Raw genomic sequence first — 19262 nt, 5'->3', positions numbered from 1 at the left:
CAAGCTCACGCTATCTAATCCGTACCTCATGCCTACCAAGTTACCTAGAGTAGGTAGATGCCCAAGTTGCCAAGTCACCTTGCCTACTTCAGAATTGCCTTCCTCTGTGAAAAATGCCCCAGCGCTAGGGTCAATCCAGTAAAATCAACAGGTCAAGTTCAGATTCAAATTGATCCCAAGGGCGTTTTCGGGTCCTGGTCATGTAGAAGTGTTCATCAGCTCGTTGTCCATTTCTAAATGTTTCGTGTTATTCGTATATACAAGATACGCACCTTGCCTACCTTGGTTGGTTCCCAAGCTAAGCCCCAAGAATCGAGCGAACTTAACCTTAAAAATCAAAGGTTCGTTCTGTCAACTTGGGAAAAATGAATCGATATGCTTGGTAAACTGTCTTTCTCCTCCTGCACTATTCCTTATTTGGTAGTCTTTTCCGGCCCAAGTCTTTGGGAGAAGAAGTCGATGATCTCGATTCAGAAAACCCAGCTCGACTCATACTGCTGTCTCTTCCCATATTCCTTCAGGCCTTTTTTATTTAAGGGGTCGAAACTGCTACCCTAGAAGTGCCGTAAAGAGGCGTTGGAGAAACATATTTTAAATAAAATCGGTCGAAAAATAAACTGATGTGAACAGATATGACCATGTCAGCACAAACTTGGGGTTGGCTCCGGGAGACTTGAGTTGTGTAACGGGCGAATCGTGCAGCTTTAGCAGTTACGCGTCTCGTGGTATCATGGCTCCATTAAACAAAAAGTAGAAAGAAAGGTCTAGGGCAATCAAGTCGCACATCGCAACCGCCCTTGCCAGCACGCTATCGCCATCAGAAAGGTATATATACACACAACTAGAAAATAGCGGCAAAATCAGACCAGCTCCCACATCTACAGTCCAGCGATGACGCTCTGTATGCCAACACTGCTCGCGTCGTCCCTCCTTTGGACAAAGGCCTTGAAATCTGCTTTGAGAAGCTTCCGCCCGCCGTGGCCTCCAGGTCCACTGCCCAAGCCCCTGCTCTTCTCCCTGAGCGCCTCGGGCCCAATGATGAAGAGATATCCAACCTCGGACAAGATCTCGACCACGGCCTGCACCTCCTTGGTCAGAGGCCAGGCCTTGAGTGTTGATACATACTTGGCAATGTCCTTGGTGACCATGAGACCGCCCGTTGCGTTGACCGGGAACTTTTTAAAGTGCTCAAAAAGGAGTGCGTGGATGGCCAGTGCGAGTTCGCTGCTGAACACCTCAAGATTGTGTCCATCAATCGTTTGGCTCGCCAGTAGCGCCGCCCTGTCCAGAAACGTACATATGCCGAGACAAGTTGAGGACTGCAGGCTATCTATTATGCCTTCATCCTTCGGGCGGAAATCCGTTTTCTTTTGGTTGTTGGCCAGTGACTTACTCGTCCAGTTGATGATCACATCCATGGCGCTCTTCATTATACTGTTGGTTTTCTTCTCGATGCCCTCGATGCCAACCTTTGTCTGTGCCTCCATGCCGCGCCGCACCGTCGTGTTGCCCTCCGCCAACCGAATCAGAACCGTCGTGATGAACCGATGCATCATGCTGGTGATGGTTACTCCGGGCCGGATCTTGGGCAGATGGGAGAGATCGGGCTCTGTCTTGCTGTTCTCCTGCGACGTAGTCTGATCCAGCGCGGCATCAAGCGCTGTCTCGACGTACATGGTTCCCATGGTACTGAGCAGTAAGTTGAGTAGCACGCTGACATCCTTGGGCGTCTCCGTGCTTGTTCCCAGCTCCAGTGTTCGCTTGACACTCTCAGCCAGCCACTTCATCATACGTTTTGCGTTGGCAACACTCAACAGTCCGTCTGATTCTGAGACCTCGATCTCATTCTTCTTATCCGAGTCTTGAATACCGGCAACCCTCAACATCATAGCTTTTTGGGTTGGCGTCAATTCGGATGAGTCCAGACGCTCCATGTATGCGTCCTTGGCCGACTCGAGGATCCTTGATCCTTGCTGTGCAATGGCGGCCATGAAGCCGCTGGGCGCCTTCTTCCTTCTTGAATGGTAGACTGTGAACTTGAAGAGCAGCGAACTATTCAACTCTTCCAAATTCTTCCTCTCTCGTTCTATGAACGAGTTTCCCATCAGGTATGGGACGAATAACTCATCCAGCTGTTGTTCCAAGGCCTGAGACACGGCCGCGGTACACGGCTCGGGGTGCTCTGTCAAGCCATGAGCCTTGAGGTCCTCAACTAGGGTGCCAATGTAGCTTCGCGATGCATGCAATGAACGCAGAAATGCAAGCGATGACACCGTGTTGGCTTTTTCCAGAACCTGTTCAAGCCTTTGCTGAATGGACTGCTGAAACATGCGCTGGATGAATTTGATCATGACCGTCTCATAAAAAGGAAATGATCGTTTGACCAGAAGAGACTCGTCTATAATGGTCCCCTTCACATCATCAAGATGTGCCTGCAAGCTGGACTCGATTCCGGGCGGCTCCGCATCAGGGTCGGCGAGTAGATCCCAGAGTTCGCTGTCGGCGTTCATCTCGTCCGCGACGAGCCGATCCTTGTCAATGAAGAATTGATGTTGATTGACAAACAAGGCAATGACGCTTGCGCCGCCGTTGAAGTCCCACAGAACCCTGGAGCACTCCATCATGTTCTCATGATCCAACTTCCGATAGCTCGTATTGAACTGCTTCAAAAGGTCTTGTTCTAGTGTTTCGGAAAACTTCTCAATAACTTCACGGGTATTGTGTCGTCGACTTGTTGGAGAAGCGCCATTGGTGACCCCGTTGCCTCGAATTCCGTTGGCCTGACCCCAAGAAGTGGGATCCAGCCGCTGGCTGATTCGCATCAATTGTCGGGCGATAACGGCACAGCGAACTTTGTTATCGGGACCTCCCAGTCTTTGTATGTCTTGAAGCGACGAGAGCTGCCCTGTCTCGGTGACCTCCTGCCAACATTGAATTAAAAAGTTGGCGTCCAGCGCCCTGTTGCGCTTCCTATCCAGATCCTCAAGCCTCTCGCCGATTTGGACAGCGATATTGCCACCACCATCAGCTCTGCTCGACCGCTCCATGCCATTCAGAGCTGGGTTGTTTAGTGACAGATCGAGGGCCTCGAACTGGGCCATTGACTGGTCGAGTTTTCGACCGAGGGTATCGAGTGTTTGGTCATGTTGGTTTTCGGCGCGGCGGACCTGAGACAGGATCTCCGACTCCTTTTCCTGCAACTCCTCCGAGAGCGAGCTCAACTGTGATAGGGCATCTAACCGTGGAGGCAGTTAGTATCGACTGGATATACACAAATGATCGATATGGAGCCCAACATACTTTCAAAAGTCCTGATCAAAGGCTTGGGGTCGAACGCCTGTGTTGCAGGGCCGGAGCGACGGTTGGCGGGGACGGCGGTCTCGGCGAGGCCATCTACAAAGTCCCTTACAATAAAGTCCTTGTTTGAAAAGTCCTCGAGGCTGAAGCTGGGGCCCTTGGGGAAAAGAGCTTTGGAGCCCGAGGACGACGCCCTCTCCATAGTGGCTCGTGATCGGCCGATTCTCTAGCTGCCCCGGGCCATGGAGCGAGATGAGAGCGCGACGAGTGAAAACGTCGGGCCCGGGATGGGGACTTGAACGACTAGTCTATCCGATCTCGCAATCGCAAGTGAATCTAGAGAAACAAAAATAACAAAAAAAGTCAATCACAAAATAGCATGGAATAAAATATCGGATTGGAGGTGAAACTCGAGGCAGTCTTCCGTCTGTAGTAGTGGTAGTTGTGGCTAAAGCTTCCCCTCAGAGCGACTCGTAGTCGAGCTGGGGTGTGGTTGGTTCACTTGGCTTGGCGGTCAATTGGATGAAGTGTGGCTGAAGAAGGGACTGAGCTGGGATGCTCCCAAACTTTGTGGCTGGATTATGTAGCGTGACACCCGGGAGGGGTTTAGCGGTTCTTTGCAGTTGTCCCACTATCCCGGTCCCGCCAGGTCGCATTCGCAACGGTTGGGTCGACGGGCGCAGCGGAGTCACGACAAGGGAGCTCCAGCGCAGTCGCCAAGGATTGATGTCAGACTTGCGCGAATCAAATGCACCAAGCAAAAGCTGGCCCATCCTGCCACTTCGCACCGCTATCACGCCAGCAAGCAGGTTTGAGAAGACCACATCATCTCATAAAGAATGACCTTGAAACATGCTGAATATATTTTGAGACAACCGTACCGATAGTTTTTCTATATGTCGGGTCTCTTTTCTTGTCTTTTCTCGAGAGGTTTTTTTCCAGTACATAGAATCAGTTCCGCAGCTGGTTGAGAGGAGCATTTCACCAAACTAGCTAGCCTCTATCTCAATTCCAAAAGCCGCTGCCAACAATGCCAGTCAAAGCGGCGGACTCGATCCGCTACCGTGCCGATGAAAGGGCTCAGGGAAAACTTCTGACAGCTAAGGAAAGGCTTAAGCTGATCGAGGTGAGAATTTCCCTTTTTTGCTGGTAGCACCTCGCATCTTCCAAATCTACTTCCAAGGGACTTCTGTTCTTTTGGATCTATACCGCAGAAGGGATTATACGCATGTTGATACATAGTGGCTGACCCTTATGTCTCTTCACCCTACAGCCCTACCTTCCTGAACGACCCGTGGACCGGGAGCAACGGGCGCGGCGCAAGTCGGTGCTGGGGGTCAGGCGCTTCCTCGCCAACCAGCTGTACCTATTCGTCTACGTTCTGATCCACACCGTCTTCTCGCTTTATATCCGCTCCCGTCAGGTCTACCACTTTTGCAAGGACCGCACCCGCTCCATCTTGTCGTATCACCACCGCACTCCCGAGATAATAGAGGGAGATGTCAAAAAGCTCGGGAGGATCCCCAAGCACTTGAGTGTCATACTCCGCTTGGAGGAGGATAGCGGTAGGGCCGGTGCCGAGCTCGAGAGACTGGTCAACGAGGTGGCCGATATTGCCGCTTGGTGCGCATGCGCAGGCATCCCCAAGCTATCCGTTTATGAAAAGACAGGTATGGTTTTCCCTTTTTTTTTTTTTCTTTTTGGGGATCGTGGGCTACATTCGACATCTTTGGAGAATATACGATACAGAAACTCACCATACTAACCTCCTTTCGTATCACACATAGGCATACTCAAGGGCTACCTGCAAAAGACTCACCGCGCAGTCTCTGCCAAACTGGCATCCTACTATGGCGACTGTCACCCAGCACTAATTGTCAAGGCACCACACACTCCCTCTATCGAGTCTGACCCGTCCGCCGAGAGTGGCTCTGATGACAAGCACATTACTGTTCTTCTCCTCTCTGCCGAGGATGGTCGGGATTCGCTTGTCGACCTTACCAAGACGCTGACAGAGATGGCGCAAGCTGAGAAGCTATCGCCAGCTGATATCAACATGGACGTCATCGACACGGAGCTGACCGAGAGCGTCATGGACGAGCCCGACCTACTGATTCACTTTGGTCCGCACGTCGTTCTGGATGGCTACCCACCGTGGCAGATCCGTCTAACAGAGATCTACCATGCCCAAGACAACAACAGCGTCGGGTACCAGGTGTTCCTCCGCGGCCTCCAGAACTATTCTCGTGCACAGTTTAGAAACGGCAAATAGGTCTTGGACCGCCCGGGGATGTTATCCTGTACCTGGTGAAGGCAGAAAAGTTTCTTTTCTTGGCTGCTTATCCACATTATAATAGCTGTTCTTCATTCTACATGTAGACGATTGACTCGTCGACTCATCAAACATTTGAAAATCAAAGGAGCGGCTCGGTACGTAATTCCAACTGTCTTATGAATGTGATTTACCCAATACTACTAGGTGTTGAGTGACCATGGGCCAGTCTTTTGGACTGCTGCAACTGTAAAAAATCAACTGCCGCCCATTCGGAAATTTCCTAGGGACGTTGTCCCACAGCAATGTCAGGAGGGTTAACGCTGTTGAGGAGAGATGGGTTAAAAAGACTTGTCGATGTGAGCCGTTTCGATGCGCCAGCCTATTCATCACCTACTGCAATACCACTTCGTAGGAAATGTATACGCGCTGACTCGTCTACCCCCAGGTGACATGGACCCACCACACAAGGTCGCAGCATCTGTACTTTCAGCCCGTACTAAAATCGGTAGATATCGAGATGTCATTCCCTGCATGCATATGGGCCCATACGGGTTTTAGCACCACAATTTAGCCTGAAGGGTTTTTTTTTTTTTTTTTTCCCTCGTCTGCACCAGGATGACCCAGTAAAACTCACATCCGTGAGCCCACTACACAACCCATTATAAACCCACCACCATCAACGGTTGACAACAACGAGCAACCAAATCGGATATGGTGTAGTGGCTAACATACGACGCTCTCATCTTCGAGTCACCGTCGTGCCCGGGGTTCGATTCCCCGTATCCGAGGCCGCCTAGGCATTCTATCAGCGCCCGGCTAGCTCAATCGGTAGAGCGTGAGACTCTTAAGAATCTCCGGTTCTCATACAATCTCAAGGCTGTGGGTTCGACCCCCACGTCGGGCTCAATTCCTGACATGCGCGTTTCTTTTTGGCTTTTTTTATGTCAAATTACATGAACCGTGATAGGGAGAGGTAGAAAGAAGCCATACTGGAAGTATAAGTTTTCCGCTCTTGTTGGCGTGGTATGGTATGGTTGTATTACGGGGTGTTTCCTGTTTGCAAGGATTTAAAAATATTTTTGCGATTAGGGCGGCCACTATTTTATATATACGATATCCAACATAGATTTTCATTATGTATGGGGTTGCAAGAGCGTTATAGTATTATGGATCGCTTTTAAAGTTATGTAAGATTTAATTGGCGGTTAAAACTATCTATTATTAATATCAAGGAGAAAGAAGCAACATCTTATGCCATCGAGGTTATAATACTTCTGCCTGTAAGAAAGGGGATGCTTTTACAAAGACCCAGGGTAAATAATTTCTTTGATTCCCAAGATTGACACCCAAACACAAAATGTCTACATATCTTAGCTGTTTGCTTACATTGACCAACGCCATAGCGGCCACACGCTCATAGCTTCCACAGCACCATCTCCTTTCCAACCTTATCCCAAACATATACGCTTCCATTTCCCACATTATAATTATAATAATTATCCGTGCCTGCCTTGACCATAGCCCGCCTGAAAGTGATATTTATCCTACCACCATCCTTCTCATTCTTCCCCGACCGCTTCGGTATGGAATGCAGCCAGTTGGCCTGCGTGGGGCCTCGCATCAACACCATGTCACCCCCAGCCAGCGGCAGCTTCAACGGTGGTTTCGAGATGGCCGATGCCACCTCGCCCGTCCCCGGCGGGGCCGCTTTGTGCTTGAGCATAAAGTCCCTCTTGGCACCGAGCGAGAAGGAAGCGATGGCCGGGTCCCGGCCGAGGAACCGCTCGTCGTCGCTGTGGTATGAGATGCTGTCGGCGCCTGAGGCGTAGTAGTTGACCAGGCAGAAGTTGAATACGCAGCCCGTCGCGGCCTCGGTGGACCGGCGTAGGGCGTCCAGGCACTCTGGGATGGGCCGCGGCTTGTAGCGTGCATATGCGCCGGGCGGGACGGGCTTGGAGGTCTTGGCGTCGACTACGTTGCCGGCTTCGTCGAAGCGGCTTGTGTCATCGAGGCCAAAGACGGTGGTATATCTGTTGGATCAGATCAGGTAGTTAGCTTGGATGATAAAAAAAAAAAAAAAAAAAACAGATAAAAGTAAGGGGTGGTTGTGATTGGGGTGATCACGTGCCTTGGTGTTTTGATATGGGTCTTGATGCCTCCCCTGTTGATGTCATACTCAACTCTGTAAAAGGGAAGATTTGAGCGGAGAAAGTCGAACAAGTCTTTTGCCACATATGGTGGTATGTACGGCTCAAAGTAAAGCAAGTCCAACTCTGGTTGGTTATTGATTGCGCGAGCAGGAACTGCTGGATAAGAGGCAAGCTCTTTGCTGATTGAATGTGGAAGGTGGATTATTGGAAACGGATACGTAGAGTGCTCCGACTTAAGAAGCTAAAATTGATATATTAGTTATAGTGTTTGCTTTATTTTACTCTTTTTGAATTTATACAAACTCACTTGCTCATTTTCAATGTTGCTTGTCTTTTGTTTTTTGGTAGAAGAACCAAAGAAGCTGTCAATTGTCCGTTTCTTCGACATGATGGAGGTTCTCACTAAATGAAAACTCTCTTCTAAAAAAAACAGCAAAAGAATCTTGCAAGTTATTATTGATTCGACACGGGCAGAAATAAGAACCTCTTTTGATGCTTCTGGTAGTACCCAGTTTGGTAATGACATCACCAATCACAGCCTCGCTCTCATTACCCAATAGCCAAGGCTAATTGGCCAAAATGAGTCAAACCACCCCCCGTTTTGTGGGGCAGCAAAAATCCATCTCAGCCTCGCAAGCGCATGCAAGTTATTGACCAGGACAAAATCAGATTGGCTGGAGTCTATAAACATCCAAACCCACCCTTCATGACTCCTCCTTCGTGCGTCCACATCAATGTAAGCTATTTATTGTTTAATTCTCTGACTTTATTTCTTGGATCCCGGGGCTAGACTCCGACACAGCAGAACCATATAGAAACTAATCCAAGCAAAAAAAAAAAAAAAAAATGGCAGATCAAATAAAGGCCGGTGACGTGACGATGTTCACGCCTCCGATTGTGCGCTCTGCAGCCACAACGCTAAACAAGGCCCTTTTTACAAAAAAATTCAACCTAGCTGCCGCTTCAGTGAGGGAAGCCACCAAAATCGCTTCGTACCGCAAGGCACTAGAGAAGAGTGGCGATGCTCTGCATGTGGAGAGAATCTCAGTTGTACGAAATGACCCTGGTCAGGATCCTGCCACAAAAGGGAGGAAGTGTATTCTGCTGAGGCCTGGGATTGAGGCCGCGGGTATGTAAGATATCCGGACAGTGGTACATGTCTGTAGACAAAGAAGTTTCTTGTTGCTGATCAAAAGAGATAAACTCTCATGCAGTACCGGAAACATGGGGAAGTGTTGTCAGTGAAGGCGTCAAGACGGATGACTTGGCTGTCATTCCTTACGAACTCACCCTGGACTATGACCATTGGACTGCTCGTAAGCAAGATCCAACTTTGGAATTCCATGGATGGAGAAAACAAAGCCAAAACTAATACACTTTTTAGACGAAGTCCTCAGCTCCTTTCTCCCTGAAGAATTTGCAGACGACATACAATCATCCTTCAATTTCGCCGGCCACGTGGGTGAGTGATCATCTCCCTAGGCCATGGCTTACCCCTGAATCACATATCAAGATGCTAAATACCATACCACCCTTAGCCCACCTCAACCTCCGTGACCAGTTCCTCCCCTACAAGCAGGTAATTGGACAGGTGCTCTGCGACAAAAACCCAGCCGTCCGTACCGTCATCAACAAAACGAAAAATGTTGGCGACACGTCCGAATTCCGTACCTTCCCGTATGAGGTTCTTGCTGGACCTGACGATCTCAACATCGTAGTCCGCGAGAATAATTGCGTCTTCAAGCTGGACTATGCAAAGGTTTACTGGAATAGCAAGCTGGAGCCAGAGCACACTAGGATGGTCAAGGACTTCCAGCCCGGCGAGGTGGTGGCTGATGCCATGGCTGGCATTGGACCGTTTGCCGTGCCCGCCGGCAAGAAGGGCGTCTTTGTCTGGGCCAACGACAAGAACCCTGAAAGCTACAAGTATTTGCAAGAAGCTATCGCGATGAACAAGGTACGGCCTATAGTCTTTGATCAACTTTCCTGGTCTGGCATCCCCTACTGACACTCGCAAAAAGGTTGGATCCTTTGTTCGTCCCTACAATCAGGATGCCATGGAGTTCGTTCGTGGCGCAGCGGACTCTGTACTGGCCGCCCATGCAGCCGGGCAAGGTGTCACACTCCCTGCTCCCAAAGTTAAGCGCACCGACCGCGACTCTGACAAAGCGGCGAGGCCACGAAAGCCTTCCCCCGGACCCAGAGTCATGATCCCGCCGACGATATCGCACTACGTCATGAACCTCCCGGCGTCGGCGATATCCTTCCTCCCTGCATACCGTGGCCTGTACCACGGCCACGAGAAGCTGTTTGCGCCCCACACCAACACGCGCCTGCCCCTGATCCACGCTTACTGCTTCGACATCAAGAGCGATACGGACGAGCCGAAGCACTCAATCGTGCAGAGAGTTGTCACCGAACTGGGCGTCGATATGAAGCTTGGAGATCGGGACGGGGATAATGAGGTTGAGGTTTTACACGTGCGTGAAGTTGCGCCTAACAAGAGCATGTTCAGAGCCACCTTCAGGCTGCCCAAGGAGGTTGCCTTTGCGAAGAGGGATTGAGGAATCAGGCATGTTCTGATCCTGATGCAGAGATTTGTTCGACTGGTAGGTGAAGAAATAAATCGCCATCCAAGCTGTTTCTGGGGGTCTTGATATAATCACTCGTGATCCAGAAGCCCCGCATATAGAGACTGGGCCCATCCAAAAGTTATGTGACAAGATGGTGAGGGGATAGTGAGGTGAAGGCTGATGGCTCAAGGCGTTTGCCAGCAAACAAACAAAATGGTCCCGCGGGAAATTGCAGAGGCTGACCTTTCTACTACTGACGTTTTTCTGCTCGTGGCAACTGCCATTCTAACCAACCTTTCAAATCATCAAAGACAGCTGTAAATGTTTTAGCTGTCTCCATTCCACAACCGTTCATATTCAACCTCACATTCGCACAGACAGTGCAATAATCTCTGTCATTTGAGGCATTCTCGTCTCGAGTCTTGACGGATAGCTTGTCACACCCAGTAGCAAATACCGCAGATATCTACCAGGCAACATGGAAAACACTGAGCTGAACTCAACGAAGGCGAAAGTCCTGTACGTCCCAAAACCAAACAGACCTCCAGAGTACCAACCCACCAACAAAAAAAAAAAAAAAAAAAAATAAGCCATCAAATCCGCTAACCCTCAAACGTTATACCCTTCAGGGGCTACTTCGAAGCCATCGAGACCATCCGCACCAAACCTCTCTGCAACGCCCTCTGCGCAAACATGCACACGGCCCCTCTACGCTGCACCGGCTGCGGCGCGGCCACGTACTGCTCCAAGCGGTGCCAGCGCGCCGACTGGCCGCTGCACAAGAAGCTGTGCGCCTCGTACCGCCCGTTCCTGGCCACCGCGACCAGCAACCAGCGCAAGGAGTTCAAGGCCGGCATCCTGTTCCCCGCCGAGAGGGACTCGACCCCGCTCCTCGTCTGGATCAGGTTCCGCTCCCGCTTCGGCAAGGAGGAGCAGTGTGCCAGCGCCGCTATGAGGGGCGTCGCCCGCTCCGTCGCGCTCAGCCTCGAGCTCGTGCCCGACGTCGCGCCGCTGCTCGGCATGGACGGGGCCGGTGGTGATGCAAACGCCGTCATCGCCAGGAGCAGCAGCAGCAGCAGCAGCGGTCTGGGCGCGGCGTTGTTCCATGCCGTCCCCAGGACGGAGCTGTGCCTCGCGCGCTGGGGTGATGTGGGCGGCCTACCCGCCAACGAGAGCATCCTCGCCCTACTGGCTGCCGGTATGTCGCTGCGGAAACATGATGATCTTGGTGTGCCCGGCCCAGCCCCTGGTCTCGGCGAGGATGGGCAGCGCAATGCGGCTTACTTCCGCGGACCGGTGGTCGTGTACCGGCAGGCGAGCTATGCAGACCAAGGGGGGGAGGAGTTGGCTGCGGCAGCCAGGAATGGCATCGGCGTCACGACGGTCCGGTTCGCCATTGGTCAGGAGGCCGAGGACGTGACGCCGATTGATCTGCGGTGCGCGGTCGAGTCGATGGCGGTATGCCAGCGCACGAGGCCCGTCATGGACTGTGTTCCCGTCTCCCCCGTCCCAGAGAAGAGGGCTCAGGGTGGTGACCACGGGCACGAGCAGCGCGAGGACAAGCAAGAAGGTGGAGCGGAGCAGAGCGTCAACAAGAGCAAGAGGATGATGAAGAAGCGCAACAGCCACAAGCATGAGAGGGCTAGGCGGCCCGAGGAGAGGATATGGAGTGCTTGGCAGTCCAAGGATAAGGGGGCTAGCAAGACGGAGGGAGAGACTGGTTGAAGCGTTGAGATGAGGCAGTGTGGTGGTTGTCAACTAGGTATGACAGCTTCGGGTTTACGGTGTTGTTTTCTTGCTTCTATCTACAGAGGCTTCACACGATATTGGCAAGTGGTTCTAGCCTAGATCTGTCGTTCTGGTGAAGGCTTGACTGAACATTCCCCTTCATGCTTCTTTTCAGGGCAATCTTAGCAGTGTTGCTAATGTACAATACATATCGACATGAGAGCAGATGTCTACGTTTTTTTCCTCAAATCACTTGATATTACAAGGCAGCCATCCACGTATAACGTCTACGGACTGCCTGATGTAGCAAACAATATTCATAGAGGTATAGACCTACTAGTAAGTGCAGGGTAACCAGCAAAGCACAAACCTAGTTGATCAAGCCGCATGCAATACAGTGCAGCTAATATCGCCAAGTTAGACTTTTTTTTGGCTTGCAAAGATCGGGCTGCACATTGTGGCTTCGATCCATCGACAACGTCCTGCAAACTCTAGGCCAGTTAGTGTGCATATACGCAGCCCGATGGACCAGTGTCGCCAGCCGCGAAAGGCCAAGCCGGTCTGACTTCACTCAGCTGAGGAGAACCAACGAAAAAAAAAGCGGCCCCAGGACCGATTACATGCAGAAGGTTCTTGTTAAGCGACCCTAGCTTCGGGCGATGTATACAGTAATGAGGGGGTGGGAACACGGTAAATCTTGGTAAGTCAATGATCTGAAGAGAGTAAAAAAAAAAAAAAAAAAAAAGTTCTCACTAGTCTGCGGCTTTATTTCTGTGTCCCCCCTGTCTACTACGTAGATACTAGGTAGTCTTGCTTGTCATGCATTGATGCTTTGATGATAAGGCACAAGAACAAATAAATCAAATACTTGTTATGGATGCTCAAAGTTCCTTCTTGTCTAGTGAAACGTAAATCATCATCTCTCAATTTTTTTTTTCTTTTTTTTTTTTTTCTCGTTGTACTCGATGGGGCAAGTTGCTTCCTTCTTCGGATGAAAACAGCAACAACAAAAGACCCTTTGAGGGGTTTTTTTTCCCTTCCTCTGATCGCACCATAGATCACGGCACTGTCGCTCTCCCGAGACAGCTGGCAGAGACACAAGTTTCGCAAAGAGCAAGCGAGTCAATGATTGCCGAGAGATCTGGCTGACGGGCAAGGTCCCCCGGTGGCGCTTATGAATCTCTTTTGGTCCCTTGAGGCATTGTGTCAAGGCCCTTTTCTTTTTTCTTCTTTGTTACCCGTTTACTTTTGTTACTTTCTTTCTTTATTCCCAGTAGTATTATGACCGGCAGGCAAAAATCAGAGAGGTTTACCGGCATAAACACTCCGCGATCTTAGTACGTGTGGAGTTCTTTTTAATTTTGGTTATACGAAGAAGAAAGCATTGGCTACAGCAGCAAGACGAAATCCTAATAATAAAATGGAGAAAATGCCGCGTGGCTTGCCCTGCACTTCTCCATGGAGAAGATTTAAAAAAAAAAAAAAAAATTATTCAATCAACATTTGAAAACATTTAAAAACTGGAGCCTCCCGCTTCCTTGCACGTGGGAAAGAAAAAAAGGACCAAGATAGTGCAAGCCAAGGAGAGGAGAAGAAAACGCCTTGTGCTCCCTGATCACCAATGCAGGCTCCAAGTTTGGATGGCGTAATTATTATTATTTTTTTTTTTTTCCTTTTTTTTTTTTTTTTTTTTTTCCTATTGTGTCTATCTGGTTTTCCTGGTCCATCTAGGTTTTCACTTTTCCCTGGTTATGTGATGACTTATCCACTGTTTTATCAAACCCAAATTGTGGTTCCGAATGCTCCCGTCCTTGGTGTCTAGGCCGGGCGGCGTCAGCATTAAACACTAGGTGGGCGAGTCTAGGCCGGGAGATCAGCGGTCTTGGTAGACAAAGAACAAAAAAATGTGTATTGCGCATACACGAGGGAGTGTACCTAAATTCGAAGAAAAATAGTTCGGGACTTCTACTTTGGGTATCCCATCCCAAGAAAGAAGGGGGAAAAAAAAAACCCCTCCTACCCAGTCATGGTTAGGCAAAAGGACAACATGAAAAGAGGGACGGAAACCCAGAGTAGATGCGACAATGGCAATTGGAACATGTTTGATGAGATAGATAACAGTCCTGCATGGAAGTGAAGCACGATTACCGTGTTGCTCCTGCTTCACAACTCGCTGTAGGGTTTTGTGCTTATCAGCCCAGCGAGCGGGGTTGGGGGCTGTAAATTGGGGGGACGGGATGGGATGGAGTGAAGGGCTAAAGTGTTACACGACCGATCTTGTCTCCATTATCGGCTGCATACCTTATTCTGGATTAGAATAATCCCAGGTGCCTGATGGGCTCAAGATAACAACAGAATGAACATTGAATAATGGGTTTCGTATCAGGCGGCTGGACGCATTAACTGGTTTGGACTTTATGACAAGGCAGGAAAGGAAAGTAATGAAAAAAAAAGAAAAAAAAAAAAAAAAAAAAAAAAAAAAAAAAAAAAAAAAAAAAAAACCACCAAGCAAAGACGCCGCAAAGCCGCCGCAAAGGCACCGCAAAGCAAGTCAGTCAGCCTCTCCGCGGGCGCTTCAGGTACGAATTAAAATGACCGAGACGGAAGGTTACCTTGATGCAGCCCACATACTGTGCAATGTAAGATAGTACCTACATGAAATTTGATAAGCCATTCAACCATAAAAGGAAAGAGAGAAAAAAAAAGTGACTCAAGCCATTGGGCAAGTACCTATGTTACCCTACTAAGCTTGAGGATCACTCCAGTCAGGTACCCACGGCCCTACGGGGAGGATGCCTGACGACGTCACGGATCCGTCGCCGAGGATAGACCCGGCCCGGTGGTTTGCCGTTGGTGCGGCCGAAGATGTCCGAGGCCAAGTGGGACAAAAGGGGGAAAAAATCAAGCTCGGCACTTCCTATTTTTTTTTTTTCAGCTTGGACAATACGTTAGCCGCGGGCTGATACATACGAGGTTGGGAAAAGCATTGTCGGCCCGGCTTATCCTTCATTTCTCCTTTGATGGCTGGGCTGTTGTTCTTGTTTGGTGTCGCGCGACGAAACAAGTTTTAGACGGCTTTGCACAGCAAATAAAAAGTCAAAACGCAGCCACACATTACGTGGTAGGACGTTGTAATCGACTTTTTGGTTGTTTTTACTTTACAGTATCTTTTTTTCTGAATCCTTCAGAATGACTAACTACATATTTTCGACAGGGGAAAACAGAAGACGAGCCGTTGCATTAGTGGTGGTTCTTTTCCTCTCTCTCTGTTCGCTAGAGGAAGTCTGCAAGCCAAGGCCTCCTCTTCGTCTAGCTTCAGCACGATGACCTCACCAGCACGACCTAGCACTAGCACACTGGCTGGAAATATCCGGAACTTGAGCTAGACCCATCAAAGACCCAGCTCGGTTTAATATCTCGTAATACTTTACCATTAAAAAAAGACCATACATCCACCCCAGCCCAGGGAGATGCACATTTGACTTGACTCTCGGATCCGGTCATGGACACGGCCACATATCGGATGGAGGGAACCGCTCGCGCGTCCAAGTAGCTGCAATTCTTTTTTCTGCTCTTGGCCTGGCCTTGCTTGAGCTTTGCAGCCCATGTCCTAACCAAAAAGAACCCGCAGGGGCGATGATCGCCACCCACGCACGCACGCACGTACACATGCATGGGATTGTCAGCGCATCGGCAGTCTAGACGCAGTCCAAATGCGCATCCTGCAATGCAATTGCAGGGGAGACAGAAAGCAGATCGAGTGGGCGTTGGTCAGGACCAATAAACGGGTTCCCCTGTACCTCATGTTTTTTTTTTCTTCGAGGGCTACCCTGTAGTTCAATTCAACACTCTTTGAGACGAGAACGAATATTTGTGCCATAGTAGCCGTGGGCATGTTCCTTGGTTCAAACATGGTCAGTTGTTTCTTAATTGCCTACCTTGCCTAACTCAGGGTCACCTCGGTCTGCTTACGTTTTACGTTGTATTTCTTTGCTCACGAGGTATCGCCACTGTCCTGCCACTGCCACCGGGGAAACGAAAGAAGTAAAGAAAAACAGTGGACTTGTTTGCCTCGGCAGTGGCGCGGGGCAGGCTAACTTTTTTGGCTGGGCGGCTGTCTTTTGCGGACAGTATCCATGTCTCCTCTGCCCGCAATTTTTTACGCGATTGACGAGCATGAATCCCTGAAATTGCCTGACGATTGAAACCCCAACGCAAGACTCGCCAAGGATAAACCCAACGGCCAGGGGCAGGAGAGCGCGGCCTTAGCACGTATGGATGTTGGTTTGGGCTGTCAATTTTGGATGTGGCGGGACTTGAATGAACCGTTTGCTTCAGGTGCAACGAGGACAGTCGCAGCATAGCTTTTTTTTTTTTTTTTTTTTTTTGGGAGGGATTTTCTTCAAAAATCAGCCGGTGTCAAAACTTACTACCTTAGCGGATCAGGGAAGAAGAGAAATGAAGTCAGAAACGATTACCAGAAAGGAAAAAAAAAGAAAGCCACACCAAAGGGGGCAAGGTCGGGTAAACTAGAACTGTGGCTCAAGGCTAGAAGTATTCCAAACCGTCGGTCAGTGGGACGGGCGCGGGGTGGACAAATTGGAAACGGCCAGAAGCTCAAGGGTTGGTGGCTGCTTGGCATTCAAGAGGGAGACAGAAGGAGAAAAAAAGAAAAAGGAAGAAAAAAAAGGAAAAGAAAAAAAAGAAAAGTCTAAGTGGTAGTAATTACCGAATTGGATCCTTTTCAGGTTCAATATTCGAATCCTGACCCTGGCAGGGCAAGTAAGTAGCCCTGGCGACGCGGAAAGTTCGGTCACACCTAAATACAGCAAAAAGTTCCGTTGCACGGATGGTACTTTCCACGGCATTCAATTGAATCCAACATCTGCGTATATTAGTCGCAATCTCCCGAAAGCAGGATGCATATGCGTGAACAGGTTTTTTTCTGTCCTTGCTGAATTAGTATGCAACAGTGCATCCGCAGCCTCAAATGTTGTACACGACAGTCAGAAATGCGTTGTATTCTGTCATGTATACTCGGCATAACATGGTTTAGCTACCCAGAGATGGAGGGGTCGATGAACCATGATGGTGGGTTACATAGCAGATAGAAAAAGATGGTGGTTGCCTCAAAAGTGACCAGTCGTTTGCAAGTGTGCGGATGGCGGCCGTCTGCCGTGGGGCTCTCAATTCATTCGTGCAGTCTAGAACAGCGTTAAAAGCTATATACTACGTAGGGGCGATGCACTAACACGCACACCCCCCCTCTTGGTTTTGGACAATCGAGTTGAATTAAGTTGAGTTGGCCATAGGATGCCAATCCATCGTCCTATCTCTTCCGCGCGCTCGGAGATCTGCAGGTCGAACTCAGAAGGACCCTCCCTAAGAGCATCAGTTCTCGATCCGAAGCAGAGCTCTGAGTGAGCTACAGACTTGGCCGATACTGTCGTACCTAGTTGGCTGACTGGGCACATAGCTTTTTTAGTTTCCACAAGGTGTTACTACATGGTATGTAAACACCCACCTACCTATACGGTACACATTATACAGTTTGTTTATACCTTTGAATCCTTGCAGAGCTTTACTCTGATACCCTTGTGTGCCGCCATCAACCCCCTTCCCTCGCATCTAGACTAGATAATGCCCGCAAGGCCGTGATAGCGAGTCGCATGGATCGTCCGTGGGCGTATGTGGTTCGTCCGTCAAAACATACGTCGTGTCAGGGGATTTGATCGTCTTTGCAGGCATGGAGCCGGTATACAGCCTCGCGAAGCTTTTTTCTTTTATTTCTTTCTTTCTCAATCTTGACAAATAAGCGGAGTCGAATAACATTTGCATCTTTGTCATATCAGAAAGACAAAAGTCAAGCAATCTTTCGAGCCATCCTAGATTTGAAACCGAATTTGTCCTATGAAATATCCTCGTCCGATGATCGCCACCTCAGCTAGCTGTTCATCGTCCAGCCTCGTTCATGCCATATGTTTTGATGACAAGACTCGGTAAGTATCAATGGCAAGATACGACGGAGTAAGCTGTTAAAGACTATCTTTCGGACTATTGAAGCTTGACTTGATAAATCCCGCAGCCAGTTAGGGGCTGGTGGATGAATCACCACAAATTTAGAGTCAAAGTTGAGGCGTTCTTGAAACGAATTGTCTGACCGGCCTCTGGAGCTGCCTTTGTTTCTTCGACAGTTTCGCTAGTTGGTCAAGTTATAAAGACTCTTAGCTAAAGAAAGCCTTGCCGAGACGCAGTGATAATGGTCTGAGGTCTACGACGTAATTACCTTATGTACGGAACATTCCAAGCTGCACAGGAATCATCGTGGCATTTTTTTGTCGCTCGGCCTTTTTTAACGTGCGCACGAATGATGGCGTGATTTTTTTTTTGTAGTTTAGAATAACTGCGGCTGTGCAGGTCTGACAGCCAAAAAGTTGACGAATCGATGGTGTCAGAAACTTACTTCGTACATTAAAGTACATTTTTGCCTACATGACAATGGCCTATTTCTAGTCCGTTTGATGTCGGGATGAATCCGGTCCAATGAAGCTCTCACGCGGCCTGGGGGCACGTCCGCCCGAGTCGAAGTTCGGAAGATGTCGGGGTTCAAAAGAGTGCGGGGTGCGGCGATAGCAACTACTGTGGGGATGGTACCCTTTTTTGTTTCTGGTTTGATTCTTTGCCGTCTCCGTGGCCGTACGTAGACGTCAAAGTTATGAATTGCCATTAAGGGTTGATCCTCGAACTTGGCATGGCGGCTTGTGTTGAAGAGATAAAATTTTGTTACAAAAATAAAAATAAAAATAAAAACCCCGCCAGCGATGCAACAAGTGCTTTTGCCTGTGGGGACATGATGACGCCCAGCAACGAGATTCAAGCTCTAGCTGCGAATAATACCGAAAGCGATTATCCGTATAGCTACAAGCTATCAAGCGGGTCGGGAGAAAGACGGATGGTTATGGGACGGATTGAGGTGTTATTCATGAGACGGTCGATGCGTGGACGTGTGAGTAGATAGTGATGGAATATGGCGAGCTCCAAGAAAGAGGGGTCAACTCCGAAGGACCAAGGAGGGGGAAAGCCTAGCTCTTCAGACGAACATTCGTCTAGTCTACCTATTGGTACTTACCTTTGCCTCGACAACTGTCCTTTTCGAATTACTTTTAGAATAGATGGAGTACTGGTAAGTTTTACATCTGAACCTTGGTTGCGGCATTTTGAATAATTGTGTGTATTGGC

General features: G+C 49.3%; 9 protein-coding genes across 9 annotated transcripts; 3 read left to right on the top strand and 6 right to left on the bottom strand.

The window, feature by feature from the left end:
* Nucleotides 1–576: 576 nt before the first annotated feature.
* Nucleotides 577–3727, bottom strand: PgNI_02983 (uncharacterized protein). Its single transcript, XM_031123039.1, has 2 exons — nt 3301–3727; nt 577–3235 (listed from the first exon to the last, which is right to left on the bottom strand). The coding sequence occupies exons 1-2, from the start codon at nt 3497–3499 to the stop codon at nt 879–881; spliced, it is 2556 nt and encodes an 851-aa protein (XP_030983471.1). The 5' UTR covers nt 3500–3727; the 3' UTR covers nt 577–878.
* A 327-nt stretch (nt 3728–4054) lies between these two features.
* Nucleotides 4055–6103, top strand: PgNI_02982 (uncharacterized protein). Its single transcript, XM_031123038.1, has 3 exons — nt 4055–4423; nt 4571–4967; nt 5085–6103. The coding sequence occupies exons 1-3, from the start codon at nt 4328–4330 to the stop codon at nt 5567–5569; spliced, it is 978 nt and encodes a 325-aa protein (XP_030983470.1). The 5' UTR covers nt 4055–4327; the 3' UTR covers nt 5570–6103.
* Nucleotides 6104–6986: 883 nt separating this feature from the next.
* On the bottom strand, nt 6987–8140 carry PgNI_02981 (uncharacterized protein; the record flags this gene model as incomplete). The annotated part of the gene is made up of 3 exons (XM_031123037.1): nt 6987–7602; nt 7749–7963; nt 8030–8140. Coding segments are annotated over 3 exons (942 nt in total), but the record flags the coding sequence as incomplete, so codon positions are not given.
* A 367-nt stretch (nt 8141–8507) lies between these two features.
* On the top strand, nt 8508–10439 carry PgNI_02980 (uncharacterized protein). Its single transcript, XM_031123036.1, has 5 exons — nt 8508–8851; nt 8937–9038; nt 9107–9184; nt 9261–9679; nt 9744–10439. The coding sequence occupies exons 1-5, from the start codon at nt 8569–8571 to the stop codon at nt 10284–10286; spliced, it is 1425 nt and encodes a 474-aa protein (XP_030983468.1). The 5' UTR covers nt 8508–8568; the 3' UTR covers nt 10287–10439.
* A 334-nt stretch (nt 10440–10773) lies between these two features.
* Nucleotides 10774–12020, top strand: PgNI_02979 (uncharacterized protein; the record flags this gene model as incomplete). The annotated part of the gene is made up of 2 exons (XM_031123035.1): nt 10774–10814; nt 10925–12020. 2 exons carry the CDS (start codon nt 10774–10776, stop codon nt 12018–12020), a joined length of 1137 nt encoding a protein of 378 aa, XP_030985164.1.
* A 997-nt stretch (nt 12021–13017) lies between these two features.
* On the bottom strand, nt 13018–13458 carry PgNI_02978 (uncharacterized protein; the record flags this gene model as incomplete). The annotated part of the gene is made up of 2 exons (XM_031123034.1): nt 13018–13252; nt 13337–13458. Coding segments are annotated over 2 exons (357 nt in total), but the record flags the coding sequence as incomplete, so codon positions are not given.
* A 259-nt stretch (nt 13459–13717) lies between these two features.
* On the bottom strand, nt 13718–14271 carry PgNI_02977 (uncharacterized protein; the record flags this gene model as incomplete). Its single annotated transcript, XM_031123033.1, has 2 exons — nt 13718–13841; nt 13959–14271. Coding segments are annotated over 2 exons (396 nt in total), but the record flags the coding sequence as incomplete, so codon positions are not given.
* Nucleotides 14272–16891: 2620 nt separating this feature from the next.
* PgNI_02976 (uncharacterized protein) lies at nt 16892–17202 on the bottom strand (the record flags this gene model as incomplete). The annotated part of the gene is made up of 2 exons (XM_031123032.1): nt 16892–17030; nt 17084–17202. Coding segments are annotated over 2 exons (258 nt in total), but the record flags the coding sequence as incomplete, so codon positions are not given.
* Nucleotides 17203–18368: 1166 nt separating this feature from the next.
* Nucleotides 18369–19167, bottom strand: PgNI_02975 (uncharacterized protein; the record flags this gene model as incomplete). Its single annotated transcript, XM_031123031.1, has 2 exons — nt 18516–19167; nt 18369–18442 (listed from the first exon to the last, which is right to left on the bottom strand). Coding segments are annotated over exons 1-2 (309 nt in total), but the record flags the coding sequence as incomplete, so codon positions are not given.
* Between the last annotated feature and the right edge of the window lie 95 nt (nt 19168–19262).

The sequence above is a fragment of the Pyricularia grisea genome (assembly GCF_004355905.1).
Source record: "Pyricularia grisea strain NI907 chromosome Unknown Pyricularia_grisea_NI907_Scaffold_2, whole genome shotgun sequence".
Lineage (NCBI taxonomy): Eukaryota > Fungi > Ascomycota > Sordariomycetes > Magnaporthales > Pyriculariaceae > Pyricularia > Pyricularia grisea.
The sequence above is the reverse complement of the archived record's forward strand: the minus strand, read 5'-3'. Positions and strand labels throughout refer to the sequence as shown.

Coding starts and splice junctions, on each gene's coding strand:
- PgNI_02980 (XM_031123036.1), top strand. CDS start 8,569: ATGGCAGATCAAATAAAGGCCGGTGACGTGACGATGTTCACGCCTCCG. Junction 9,039..9,106: donor CTATGACCATTGGACTGCTC/GTAAGCAAGATC, acceptor TACACTTTTTAG/ACGAAGTCCTCAGCTCCTTT. Junction 9,680..9,743: donor AAGCTATCGCGATGAACAAG/GTACGGCCTATA, acceptor ACTCGCAAAAAG/GTTGGATCCTTTGTTCGTCC.
- PgNI_02982 (XM_031123038.1), top strand. CDS start 4,328: ATGCCAGTCAAAGCGGCGGACTCGATCCGCTACCGTGCCGATGAAAGG. Junction 4,424..4,570: donor AAAGGCTTAAGCTGATCGAG/GTGAGAATTTCC, acceptor TTCACCCTACAG/CCCTACCTTCCTGAACGACC. Junction 4,968..5,084: donor ATCCGTTTATGAAAAGACAG/GTATGGTTTTCC, acceptor TATCACACATAG/GCATACTCAAGGGCTACCTG.
- PgNI_02983 (XM_031123039.1), bottom strand. CDS start 3,499: ATGGAGAGGGCGTCGTCCTCGGGCTCCAAAGCTCTTTTCCCCAAGGGC. Junction 3,236..3,300: donor TTTGATCAGGACTTTTGAAA/GTATGTTGGGCT, acceptor CTCCACGGTTAG/ATGCCCTATCACAGTTGAGC.